Source organism: Entelurus aequoreus, linkage group LG16, assembly GCF_033978785.1.
Source record: "Entelurus aequoreus isolate RoL-2023_Sb linkage group LG16, RoL_Eaeq_v1.1, whole genome shotgun sequence".
NCBI classification, from domain to species: Eukaryota; Metazoa; Chordata; class Actinopteri; order Syngnathiformes; family Syngnathidae; genus Entelurus; species Entelurus aequoreus.
Genome location: NC_084746.1, coordinates 45,611,169 through 45,624,965, shown reverse-complemented (window position 1 = coordinate 45,624,965; position 13,797 = coordinate 45,611,169). Strand labels below are relative to the sequence as shown.

General features: G+C 40.7%; 1 protein-coding gene and 1 pseudogene across 2 annotated transcripts in view; both read right to left on the bottom strand.

Moving 5' to 3' along the window:
* Positions 1–7,120, bottom strand: part of LOC133631077 (neuropilin-1a-like) — a 216,985-nt pseudogene extending 209,865 nt beyond the window's left edge.
* Positions 7,121–9,612: 2,492 nt separating this feature from the next.
* Positions 9,613–13,797, bottom strand: part of LOC133631076 (partitioning defective 3 homolog) — a 412,449-nt gene continuing 408,264 nt past the window's right edge. For both annotated transcript variants that reach the window (XM_062023105.1, XM_062023106.1), the window contains one exon: positions 9,613–12,863. In XM_062023105.1, coding sequence (XP_061879089.1) covers positions 12,476–12,863 — 388 coding nt within the window. In that variant the 3' untranslated portion in view covers positions 9,613–12,475. The remainder of the gene's footprint in view (positions 12,864–13,797) is intronic.

Here is a 13,797-nt window from a genome sequence, read left to right as displayed (position 1 = left end):
ATCAATATATGCTACAGCAGGGGTCTCCAACCAGTAGCACATGAGCTATAGTCAGGGTCACCTTAACCTAAGGGACGTCTCGGGCCCTCCTCCCAAACTTCAACACCCCCCCTCAAAAACAGTTTGAAAAGAAAAAGTCATGATTTTCCTCAACAGAACAGCAAAAATACATCTCCTTCGCGACGGACTGCCTGTGTTTTAGCTCAGTAGTAGTATGCTGGTCTTCCCCATAGTCGACGTGGGTGAGAGAGAGAGAGAAAACACTTTGCTCTGGGAAGTTTAGCTGTTTGTGATTGACAGCTATGGACATCAATCATTGCATTCTGCAGTTAAAGGGGAACTGCACTTCTTTTGGAATGTTGCCTATCGTTCACAAACATTATGAGAGACATGACGATGGATGTTATTTTTTTTGCATTATAATTATTAAATAAAAGCCATCAAAAGTCCGCTTACATTGGAGCCTATGGGAGCCGCTCTATTCTGCCTATAAAGGCCCTTAAAAAACATCCAAACACCTCCATTAATATTTCATAAACATGATGTAAGTATATATGTAGTAAAGGGCACATTCATAATAACATTGAATATTACGCAATTAAAAAACGCATCACGTCCCTCGTTTTTTTGTTTTTTTTAAACTACATCACTGCTCACACGCCAACAGACATAATTAAACATCACTTACTGTATAGTGTCTGCTGTGATTAGGATTTGCCGAATGCTAGGATGTTCTCACAATTCCATTTAGATAAATGACTCGTGTCTCCCATGATTGTGAGCGAGACAAAATTCCCCAAAAAGTGCTGTTCCCCTTTAAAATCGGGGGCCCTTGATTAGATGGGACCCCTGGGCTATAACCCAGATAAGTTTGTGAATTAAGGTCACTTTCTGATTTGGAGTAGCTCACCAATGTGGGTTGAATCATTTTTGCCTGAATAATTTTTTATTATTCAATTTAGACATACTTAATGACAAATTTTAACAAAATAGCATACACATGACCACACTGTTTAAGCGGAGATATGCTTCCTAAGTAAAGCACAATTTAAATGTTTTCAGTCATATAAACACAGAAATATCTATTTGAGTCAAAGTAGCTCTAATAGTGATTGAAAAACTGCGCTAGAAAGAAACGTATAAGGAAATATAAGATGCAGACGAACAAAATGTTCCAATACAAAATGTGAGTTGTTCATGTTCTGACAAAACAAGCCTATTCAATTTGTTTGGTTTTAAATAAAATGTCAACATAAACGTTTTCAAAAATGAGTAGCACTCGACCATTTTTATTTTGTAAAAGTAGCTCCAAGAAGAAGACCCCTGTGCTAAACTATCTGAACAAACCATCTTCACTTTGTCTTATGGCTGACAAGGCCAATTAGTGTAATATCTAATAATATACCTCATTAATAATTCACTCATTTTATTTTTATTATATGCCAAGGTCTAATAAAAAACGAGCTGCTTTTAATGCATATTTTGTCTCAATCAATCAATTAAAAAAAAAAAAAGACCTAAAGACATTCCGGAAACCTATCCATCCATTTTCTACCGCTTGTCCCTTTCGGGGCCGCGGGGGCAGCTGGAGCCTATCTCAGCTGCGTTAGGGTGGAAGGCGGAGTACACCCTGGACAAGTCGCCCCCTCATCGCAGGGCCAACACAGATAGATGGACAACATTCACACTCACATTAGGGCCAATTTAATTTTCCCAATCAACCTAATCCGGAGTACCCGGAGGGAACCCACGCACCCACACAGAAAGACCTCGAGCCCGGGGATCGAACACCAGCACCTACGTATTGTTAGGCACATGCACTAACCCCTGTCCTACCGTGCTGCCCCATCCTGGAAACCTTTTTTTTAAATTATTATATTTTTAAAAGTGTTTTTTCACATCATTATCTATGATAATATTCAAGGAATACAATAACATTGAAGTGTCCAGTGAGTGTGCATCACCTTTAAACTTCCTCTGGGTGAAGATGAGGGTGAGTAACAGGTCCAAAGATGGCATCCTTTGGGATGACGAAGAACGCTCACAGCTCAGAAAACAAAACAAAAACCCTGGAGGGTGGAGGAGAACCATTGGAAGAAAGGAGGGACCAGAACTGCGAGAGGGCTCCCGCCACTTTTGCAGCATCTCACTTTGACCTGGTCAACACCGAGCACATTTGATGCTGGCTGTTGCCTGGCAACAAAGTCTCCATCTTTGAAAACAAACAAAAAAAAACAACTTAGAAAAACTCCTCTCATCCAGGGGGATAGGGCAAAGGTCAGGCCAATACACAGCTTTAATCTTACACACATTATAGTCATCCTGTGTGTGTGTGTGTGTATATAGGAGAGCCCCGCAAAGGCAGCCTGTCAAGATCAAAGACCCCCTGTAACCCCTCCCTTCTAACTTCAGCGTAATATCATTTCGCACAAAGAGGCTTTCAAAGAGGAAGGGCAAGATGGAGTGGCTCGTAATTCCCACTGAGGCGTTTCATGGAAAGACGAAAAGGCTGCTCGGGAACGCCGAATGCTTCCACAGAGGCCATCTGGATAGTGGAGGAATGATACCCTGGTGACCCTTGCCATCATTTTACGCATCAATTGGACGAAGACACCAGACAAAATAGGTCTGCAGCGCTATTATAAATGTAACAAATTGGAATGTTTTTTTTCCAGTCACATGCTCTCCTGCAGTGTTTACTGGGATCACGGGTTACATTTATCAAACTATTGCGTACGTGCGGACGCAGGCTTCAACTGATCAACAAGATAAGGACTAAAGAGCTTTGCTGCATCTTATTTTAAATGCTGGTGAAGTTTCTTCAAATCAAATAAAGCTTATCAATTCAACATGACCAACTTTTGAGAAGTTAATGTGTGACACACAAAAAAAAACGCAAGGAAATCTCTATAGCAAGCATGCTGGCTGTTATGCCAGGCCTTGATGCCATCATGGTTGCCCACAGCTTCACTGGCCTTTCGTTACACTGCTTAGACCAGCGTTTTTCAACCTTTGAGCCAAGGCACATTTTTTCTCATTGAAAAAATCCAGGGGGACACTATCCCATCCTCGTCGTGTGTTGTGTGCCAAACTTGCCACTTATTAGCAATCTAAGCTTAAAGGCCTACTGAAAGCCACTACTACCGACCACGCAGTCTGATAGTTTATATATCAATGATGAAATCTTAACATTATAACACATGCCAATACGGCCGGGTTAACTTATAAAGTGACATTTTAAATTTGCCGCTAAACTCCCGGTTCTAAACGCCTCTGAGGATGACGTATGCGCGTGACGTAGACCGGGGAACACGGGTATGCCTTCCACATTGAAGCCAATCTGAAAAAGCTCTGTTTTCATTTCATAATTCCACAGTATTCTGGACATCTGTGTTCGTGAATCTGTTGCAATCATGTTCATTGCATTATGGAGAAAGAAGCTGAGCAAGCAAAGAAGAAAGTTGTCGGTGCGAAATGGACGTATTTTTCGAACGAAGTCAGCAACAACAGTACACAGCCGGCGCGTCTTTGTTTACATTCCCGAAAGATGCAGTCAAGATGGAAGAACTCTGATAACAGAGACTCTAACCAGGAGGACTTTTGACTTCGATACACAGACGCCTGTAGAGAACTGGGACAACACAGACTCTTACCAGGATTACTTTGATTTGGATGACAAAGACGCAGACGTGCTACCGTGAGTATGCAGCTTTGGCTTCTAAACATTTGATCGCTTGACCGTATGTGCGCAACTTTTTTTTTGCGTATGTACGTAACTTTTTTAAAATATATAAGCTTTATGAACCTTGGGTTAGGTGAACGGTCTTTTGGGCTGAGTGATTGTGTGTGTTGATCAGGTGTTTGAATTGTAATGGCGTGTTCTATGGAGCTAGGAGCTAGCATAGGAGCTAGGAGTTATCATAACAAAGACGTAGGTGTTTTTATGCAGGATTAATTTGTGTCATATTAAATATAAGCCTGGTTGTGTTGTGGCTAATAGAGTATATATATGTCTTGTGTTTATTTACTGTTTTAGTCATTCCCAGCTGAATACCAGGTACCGTGAGTATGCAGCCTTGGCTGCTAAACATTTGATAGCTTGACCGTACGTGCGCGTCACGTACGTAACTTTTTAAAAATATATAAGCTTTATGAACCTTGGGTTAGGTGAACGGTCTTTTGGGCTGAGTGATTGTGTGTGCTGATCAGGTGTTTGAATTGTATTGGCGTGTTCTATGGAGCTAGGAGCTAGCAGAGGAGCTAGGAGCTAGCATAACAAACACGCAGGTGTTTTTATGCAGGATTAATTTGTGGCATATTAAATATAAGCCTGGTTGTGTTGTGGCTAATAGAGTATATATATGTCTTGTGTTTATTTACTGTTGTAGTCATTCCCAGCTGAATATCAGGTCACCCCCGGCTCTCACAGCATCTTCCCTATCTGAATAGCTTCAACTCCCCACTAGTCCTTCACTTGCACTTTACTCATCCACAAATCTTTCATCCTCGCTCAAATTAATGGGGAAATTGTCGCTTTCTCGGTCCGAATCTCTCTCACTTCATGCGGCCATCATTGTAAACAATAGGGAACTTTGCGTATATGTTCAACTGACTACGTCACGCTACTTCCGGTAGGGGCAAGCCTTTTTTTTATCAGATACCAAAAGATGCGATCTTTATCGTCGTTCTATACTAAATCCTTTCAGCAAAAATATGGCAATATCGCGAAATGATCAAGTATGACACATAGAATAGATCTGCTATCCCCGTTTAAATAAAAAAAATTCATTTCAGTAGGCCTTTAATAGTACACCAAAATATATTGTCTTTTTCTGCCTCTTACTTTTTCCACTTCCAGGTGGAAAACGAGGACGTTGAGGTGGGCGGGGTGTGTATATCGTAGCTTCTCGGAAGAGTTAGTGCTGCAAGGGGTTCTGGGTATTTGTTCTGTTGTGTTTGTTGTATTACGGTGTGGCTGCTCTTCCGAAATGTCTTTGTCATTCTTGTTTGGTGTGGGTTCACAGTGTGGCGCATATTTGTAACAGTGTTAAAGTTGTTTATACGGTCACCCTCAGTGTGACCTGTATGGCTGTTGACCAAGTATGCCTTGCATTCACTTGTGTGTGTGAAAAGCCGTAGATATTAAGCGATTGGGCCGTCACGCAAATGCAGTGCCTTTAAGGCACGCCCCCAATATTGTTGTCTGGGTGGAAATCGGGGGAATGGTTGCCCCGGGAGTATTTCGGGAGGGAGCACTGAAATTCGGGAGTCTCCCGGGAAAATCGGGAGGGTTGGCAAGTATGACTGGGAGACGCAACTGCTCTGTACTTCTCCCTACGTCCGTGTACCACTCCGTACAGCGGCGTTTTAAAAAGTCATACATTTTACTTTTTGAAACACATACCGATAATTTCCGATATTACATTTTAAAGCATTTATCGGCAGTCCGATATTATCGAACATCTCTAATGACAATATAAAGTCGTTCTCATCAAAAACCTGACGCAATTGTTCCATATGACTTCAAACCATAACCATCATTAATTCTCTTGTCTCAAAGTAGGCTTATAAAGCAATGAACTACCTGCTGCCACCTACTGGTACGGAAGACTATTACATGGTTACTCTGCTGATCTCCAGACAGCACAGACTACAACGGCACATTGTTTGCAGATTATAATTATTGGTTTGCAGAAAAATATTTTCCCGACCAATTATGTGAAATTGCATAATTTCCCACGGCACACCAAACAATATCTCACGGTACACTAGTGTGCTGCAGCACAGTGGTTGAAAAACACTGGCTTAGACATCTTAAATTACAATGAACAAAATAAATGAAGTCAATTAGCCTAACACGCTAATTAAAGTCGACAAATTTCGCTAATCAAAACATGTAGGCAGTAAGCTCACAAGCCATATTTTAAAAAACTACATCTTTGTAGTCCATAAACCAATGTTGTATTTCATTAAAAAAACCCACAATGAATGAAATACTTTACATCTGGTTACTACAGACAAATAAAAGGTTTACCTGAGTTAGCTCGACGGCAGCCATGTTGCCTTTAGCTCCTCTGAAACAGATGCAGGAAGAGGACAACGCTGTAAACAGGAAGTCCTTTTTTATTCTACACTTTGATATATACACATGTCTCAGCATGTTAATAATGACAAAAACAACAATTGCACATCAGCTTTTACTTTCTCGTCTATCAAAAGTAAACATGTCTAAAAGGCAACTGTCCAAGATGGCCGCTGACCAAAACATTTTAAAAAGCTTGATGAAGGAGTACCAGGACTTCATTAAAACATTTCAACATCATAATCATTCACCATGTGTGAAATACATCATCATCATCATGTCAGGCACTTACATCTTTGTGTACAATAGTAGTTAGCATAAAATATTGCTGAAAATATTGTTAAATCCATAGTAGCTCATTGTTAAGTTCCACTCTTCTACTCCAAAAAGGACCCAGGGACAACTCACGATTTCCAATTGATCAACTTTTTATTTTCCAACTTGAAGCATTGTTGGTTTAATTTCAGTTGATCCTCAAAATCATCAGTAGGTTGTAAACCTTTAAACCACAAAAACAGATGTAAACAATGATTACACTGGTATTTTCAAACAATGTTGTACAAATGCTTTTAAACAGCTGAATGTTTGAAACTTTCTACACGTTTTAACTTTTAGCAAGAGTTAAACATGAATTTATCCTTTAAACCTCTGAATAATGTTCTAAACTTTAAACCATAAGCTTTGACTTTAAACCTTTTAACTTTAACCATTTGCTATTTTAACTTACGCTTTAAACTTTTACATGAGCTTTAAACACAGTATGCAATCAATGCTCAAATGTAATGCAGTCATTTAACTTGAAGCCAGCAGTTTAAACAAACAAAGTAAGATAGTTCAATTAGCAAATTAACAAGCTTGCAGGTTCAAGTTAAGCATATCAAACATTTCGATCGTCATCAAATGAAGCATATTCACCGACCATTGGTGTGTTTGGAGAAAGTTGTTGAGTAATTGCGGTTGTGTCTGCTAGCTGTTCTTCCTTCCATGTAGGTTGTTTGGTGAGTGAGGCCGACTGACCTCCTTCCTTTTCAGGTGCCTTCAATCAGTAATTTAGCGCCATTTTACCTCGGCATTCTGGGAATTGTAGTTTTCACTGATTTTGACCATGTAGGGGCAGACCTGGGCATTCTGCGGCCCGCGGGCCGCATCCGGCCCTTTGTGCGTCCCTGTCCGGCCCGCGTGAGGCCAATTATAAATTACAAAATAAATTTTAAAAAGTATCTATGTCGAGTGTGCAATACAACGGTGCTGCTTTTGTTTTGAAAATCGTTATTTGTATTACTTCCGTGTGGACGTATGCGTGATTGTGAGTGAATGTGAACAGCTGCAATTACAAAATAAAGTTGAAAAAACATCTATGTCCTGCGCGCAATACAACTGTGCTGCTTTTATTTTGAAAAGTATTATTTATGGGCGTGTGTCCGTGTGTAACCTGCGAGTGAAGGTGCACATGCAGCGACAAGTGATGCACGGTTTACACCAGAGACGCTAAAAAGAGAAAAGTTGATGAAGAATGCCGTGTTTCCAACAACACATGAACTGCAAAGCAACGTCCCCTCACCTAAGGTGCGTGCCTGCGAGTATATGCCGCGCACCAAATCAAATTCCATCTGAATTCTAAACAAAATAAACATATTTATTTTATGGAATTTTGCAATGCAACTTTGAGTGACAGTGACAACAAGCGGCCCTAATGGTGTTCGTCAACACCGTTCAATTGAACACCGTTCAATTATTGTAACGTCTATCGAGATGCTTCGAGGACAGGAATTATATCGATCACTTTATTGAACAAAACTGTTTATATTCGGACATAACCACACCAAAAACATGAGTAAAACAATTATATCTCGAAAAACTAGTCATTTTCTGCCGTACAAACCAGGCCAAAACCAACTTGTCATCTGTCACCAACACGCATAGCACTAAACCACTGGTGCGTTTATGGCCACACAAAAAGTCGGACAACTCAAACACCACACAAAGTTACACTATGACTCCTCAGTCATACGTGTGCTTATTTTACTGTCATTTATTATTAATGTTAATTTATATATATTAGTCATGGAATGCTGTTACACACACTATGTTGAAGTATTACTATTATTATTATTATTATTATTATTATTATTTATCTTACGGTATATATCAAAAATAATATTGAGCAAAATTTAATTGAAATATTGTCGATGTGGCCCTCCAGCAGTGCTCGGGTAGCTCATGCGGCCCCCGGTAAAAATTAATTGCCCACCCCTGGTCTAGGTCCAGAATATATAAAGTCACCAAAAACTAATGGACAATGAAAGTGAAGGCAAAAGAGTGAGTAGTGTCCTGACCAGATATCTACATCCCTAGTTTGATTGATGTAAAATGTTCTTTATCACATTGTGTACTTTTACGTGTTTATTAAAGATTTTATTAATTTATGATGTCTCAGGTGTGATTCACTACAATGGGGCCCCACAGCACACCGGATTCTAGTTAATTGAAATACCACAACACTGGATATTGTTCAGATAAGTTACATTTAAGAACTTGCACACAAAGCAACACTGGAGGTGACTATGCACTGCAAAAAGTCAGTGTTCAAAAACAAGAAAAAAAAAAACCAAAATGAGGGGTATTTTATTTGAACTAAGCAAAATTATCTGCCAATAGCACAAGAAAATTTGGCTTGTTAGCTAACCTCAATGAACCCAAAAATACCTTAAAATAAGTATATTCTCATTAATAACAAGTGCACTTTTCTTGGTAGAAAAGAAAAAGAGACCTTTTTGCTCAATATGTTGAAAAATATTCTTAAATTAAGTAAATGCTAGTGCCATTATCTTGACATAATGATATGCGCTCTGCATCATGATTTTTTTTCTCATGCTTGAAAAAATTATTACTTTAAAAAAGTAGTTTTATACTTGAGTGTTAATGATACAGCTTTGCATCAGTTGATATTCTAGTTTCAAGCATGTTTTACACAATATAGGTCATCAAATCTCAGCAACAAGCTGTAATATCTTACTGAGATCATTTAGGACCGAAACCCTTAAAACAAGTAAAACACTAACATAAAATCTGCTGAGTGAGAATAGATCAAACAGAAAATAAGCAAATATCACCCTTATCTGAGATATTTAATCTTACTTAGATTTCAGTTTTTGCAGTGTGACGTGCACATTTTCCGCACATGCCTATTAGGTCGCGTTGCGCCTGCGGACAGAGGGGGAGGGGGTCTTAAACGGTGGCATTGTTGTGTGTGGACACGGATAGGTTAGGTTGGACTTACCCTGGATAACCTTATCCGGCTTAGTGTAAACGGCTATTTATTAGCCACAATTTATCTGTTACCATCACTTTTGATGCAAAGCAGTCCATAAACCAATGTTGTATTTCATTTTAAAAAAAAACCCACAATGAATGAAATACTTTACATCTGGTTACTACAGACAAATAAAAGGTTTACCTGAGTTAGCTCGACGGCAGCCATGTTGCCTTTAGCTCCTCTGAAACAGATGCAGGAAGAGGACAACGCTATAAACAGGAAGTCCTTTTTTATTCTACACTTTGATATATACACATGTCTCAGCATGTTAATAATGACAAAAACAACAATTGCACATCAGCTTTCACCTTCTCGTCTATCAAAAGTAAACATGTCTAAAAGGCAACTGTCCAAGATGGCCGCCGACCAAAACATTAAAAAAAAAAAGCTTGAGGAAGGAGTACCAGGACTTCATTAAAACAGTTCAACATTGTGTTAAAAAACATTATAATCCTTCCCCGTGTGCGAAAGACATCATCATCATCATGTCAGGCACTTAGTAACGTTACAGTCTTTTACGACAAACAGGATATTTAAGAAGAAAGATGGCTAGTTTCAAAAGTATGTTATCAAAACACTTTTCCTCGTGAAATCCATTTTAAAACTGTGGTGGCAAATAGAATGTGTTTGTGTTTCTCAGTGAGAGAAAAAAAGTCAAATTGATAGTAGAGGAGTTCAAGCTAACTCGTTAGCTTCCACTGCAAGCAGAACATTTGATTAAAAATACTCTTTGATTTCACTTCTCTGACAAATGACCTTAGATGACATCATATCCTCTTTCATCCCTCCATTAATATTATGTAGCTTAGCCTGGCTTAGCTTTTAGCAGCAGTGAAGGAAATCCGGAACAAAATGACACTTTACTGGAATGATAGCAGGGTTGTTATGCTAATTGGTTCAAATTAAATCGATTGTTTGTCTTTTATTGACTGGCCAAGCACATTTGTGACTTTCAAAAAACCAAAAATCAATGATATAAAATCATTTGCTGTCGTACCAAACAAAATATAATGTTCGGTTTTTAATTACCGTATTTTTCGGACTATAAGTCGCAGTTTTTTTCATAGTTTGGCCGGGGGTGCGACTTATACTCAGGAGCGACTTATGTGCGAAATTATTAACACATTACCGTAAAATATCAAATAATATTATTTAGCTCATTCACGTAAGAGACTAGACGTATAAGATTTCATGGGATTTAGCGATTAGGAGTGACAGATTGTTTGGTAAACGTATAGCATGTTCTATATGTTCTAGTTATTTGAATGACTCTTACCATAATATGTTACGTTAACATACCAGGCACATTCTCAGTTGGTTATTTATGCCTCATATAACGTACACTTATTCAGCCTGTTGTTCACTATTCTTTATTTATTTTAAATTGCCTTTCAAATGTCTATTCTTGGTGTTGGGTTTTATCAAATAAACTCCCCCCAAAGATGCGACTTATACTCCAGTGCGACTTATATATGTTTTTTTCCTTCTTTATTATGCATTTTTGGCCGGTGCGACTTATACTCCGAAAAATACGGTATGTATTTGGATCTTTAGCGTTTCCAGTGAGGGTTGGCTGCCCTTTGTCACAGATTCTGTTCATAACTTTTATGGACAGAATTTCTAGGCGCAGTCAAGGCGTTGAGGGGATCCGGTTTGGTGGCTGCAGGATTAGGTCTCTGCTTTTTTGCAGATGTGGTCCTGATGGCTTCATCTGGCCAGCATCTTCAGCTCTCACTGGATCGGTTCGCAGCAGAGTGTGAAGCGACTGGGATGAGAATCAGCACCTCCTAGTCCGAGTCCATGGTCCTCGCCCGGAAAAGGGTGGCCTCATCTCCGGGCTGAGGAGGAGACCCTGCCCCATGTGGAGGAGTTCAAGTACCTCGGAGTCTTGTTCACGAGTGAGGGAAGAGAGGATTGTGAGATCGACAGGCGGATCGGTGCGGCGTCTTCAGTAATGCGGACGCTGTATCGATCCGTTCTGGTGAAGAAGGAGCTGAGCCGGAAGGCAAAGCACTCAATTTACCGGTCGATCTACGTTCCCATCCTCACCTATGGTCATGAGCTTTGGGTTATGACCGAAAGGACAAGATCACGGGTACAAGCGGCCGAAATGAGTTTCCTCCCTTAGAGATAGGGTGAGAAGCTCTGTCATCCGGGGGGAGCTCAAAGTAAAGCCGCTGCTCCTCCACATCGAGAAGAGCCAGAGGAGGTGGTTCGGGCATCTGGTCAGGATGCCACCCGAACGCCTCCCTAGGGAGGTGTTTCGGGCATGTCCGACCGGTAGGAGGCCACGGGGAAGACCCAGGACACGTTGGGAAGACTATGTCTCCTGGCTGGCCTGGGAACGCCTCGGGATCCCCCGGGAGGAGCTGGACCATGTGGCTGGGGAGAGGGAAGTCTGGGCTACCCTGCTTAGATTGCTGGATGAATGGATGTTTAGCATTTGTCGCAATGATGCTAATGAGCTAGCTAGCATGCTAACAGGCACCTTGTAGGGTAGATTTACTGTGTTTACGTTTACAAAGACGTTTAAAAAAAAAAAGTGAGGGATCTTTGGAAAAATGGTATTTAAAAAAGAGACTTTTGAGTAAACGTTTGTCATTTCGTCTTCTGGTTGTGAGGCAGGCGGCAGGTGGCTCGCCATGAAAAATTCAGCGAGAGGGGGTAGGAAGCCAGCAGGTCGCTAATGAACACAACAAGAAGGAGCTCAAAGCTGCAGGCCAGCGAGTCGAGCTCAGAGTGGAGCAGGGGGAGTTGTCAGGCAGCCGATCAGTGTTGTTTCATCCACTGAGACAACACTCCATGAAGTATTCATGAAGGGGGAGGTGCTTGTTTCATTTCATTAGCAACATACTTTTCTCTGAAGAGGGGGCACTTATTTTGAAAGGAGGAACAGGAAGTTGATACGCAGGCTGTGTTTCTATTTGTATGACAGCGTAAAACAAAATATATAAACCTTCATGGCAACAGAAAGTGTGCGACTTTGTCACACCGGAGACGCCACCGTGTCACTCATGCGATTGTCAGAGAAGAAAAATGGCGTCCGCAGACTTTGAAGAAATGCCGGGGCGACGTCCTCAGGAATAAAAAAGTCTTCCTTTCTCCGAGCCCAACCTGTTGAGTCTGGCCAGCTGCGAGGGCGAAGGCGGCACATCGTGGCGGTACGGCCCCTTAGGGGAGGCGGGGTCCTTGCCAAACGCCTCGTAGTTAGCCGCGCTCTCCTGGGCTAGCTTTCCTTTTGCCTCCTGGTCTCTGCGCCGCTGCTCCTGCCTCAGCAGCTCCTGAGCTTCCAGGAGGACTCTGGCGTTCACCACGCCGCCGACTCCGCCGCTCGGGAAGCCATTCCTGGATCCTTGATAGCTGGAGTACCTGGGATTGTCCTTGGCCGTCTGGAAGCTCTCACCTGGAGGATACGCCTTCTCCCAGGAGTCCTGAGAGATGGAGCTAGGATTCTTCCTGGGCTGCCTGCAGAGGACAGACAAGAGCGTAGCAATTGTTGCATATTTATTAAAACTTCATCGATACGGACATGCAACTTTTCTGCGGGGAGTTCAAAGGTCAGCAATTTTTTATGTACAGTTTGTTACCAATCTAAGTCTAAGACTAGATCTGACCAATCTAAGTCTAAGACTAGATCTGACCAATATAAGTCCAAGACTAGATCTGACTAATCTAAATGTACATCTGACTAATCTAAGTCTAGGACTCGATCTGACCAATCTAAGTCTAATACTAGATCTGACCAATCTAAGTCTAAGACTCGATTTTACCAATCTAAGTCTAATACTTGATCTGACCAATCTAAGTCTAACACTAGATCTGACCAATCAAAGACTAAATCTAACCAATCTAAGTCTAAGACTAGATCTGACCAATCTAAGTCTAAAACCAGATCTGACAAATATAAGTCTAAGACTAGAGCTGACCATTTTTAAGTCTAAGTCTAGATATGACTAAGTCTAAGACTAAATCTGACAAGTCTAAGACTAGATCTGACAATTTAAGTCTAAAACTAGATTTGACTAATCTAAGGCTAGGACTAGATCTGACTAATCTAAGCCTAAAACTAGATCTGACTAATTTAAGCCTAATACTAAATCTGACCAATTTAAGTCTAAGACTAGATCTGACCAATATAAGTCTAAGACTAGATCTGACTAATATAAGTGTAGATCTGACTAATCTAAGTCTAGGACTCGATCTGACCAATCTAAGTCTAATACTAGATCTGACTAATCTAAGTCTAATACTTGATCAGACCAATCTAAGTCTAAGACTAGATCTCGACCAATTTAAGTCTAACACTAGATCTGACCAATCTAAGTCTAAGACTAGATCTGACAATGTAAGTCTAAGACCCGATCTGACCAATCTAAGTCTAAAACTAGATCTGACAAAT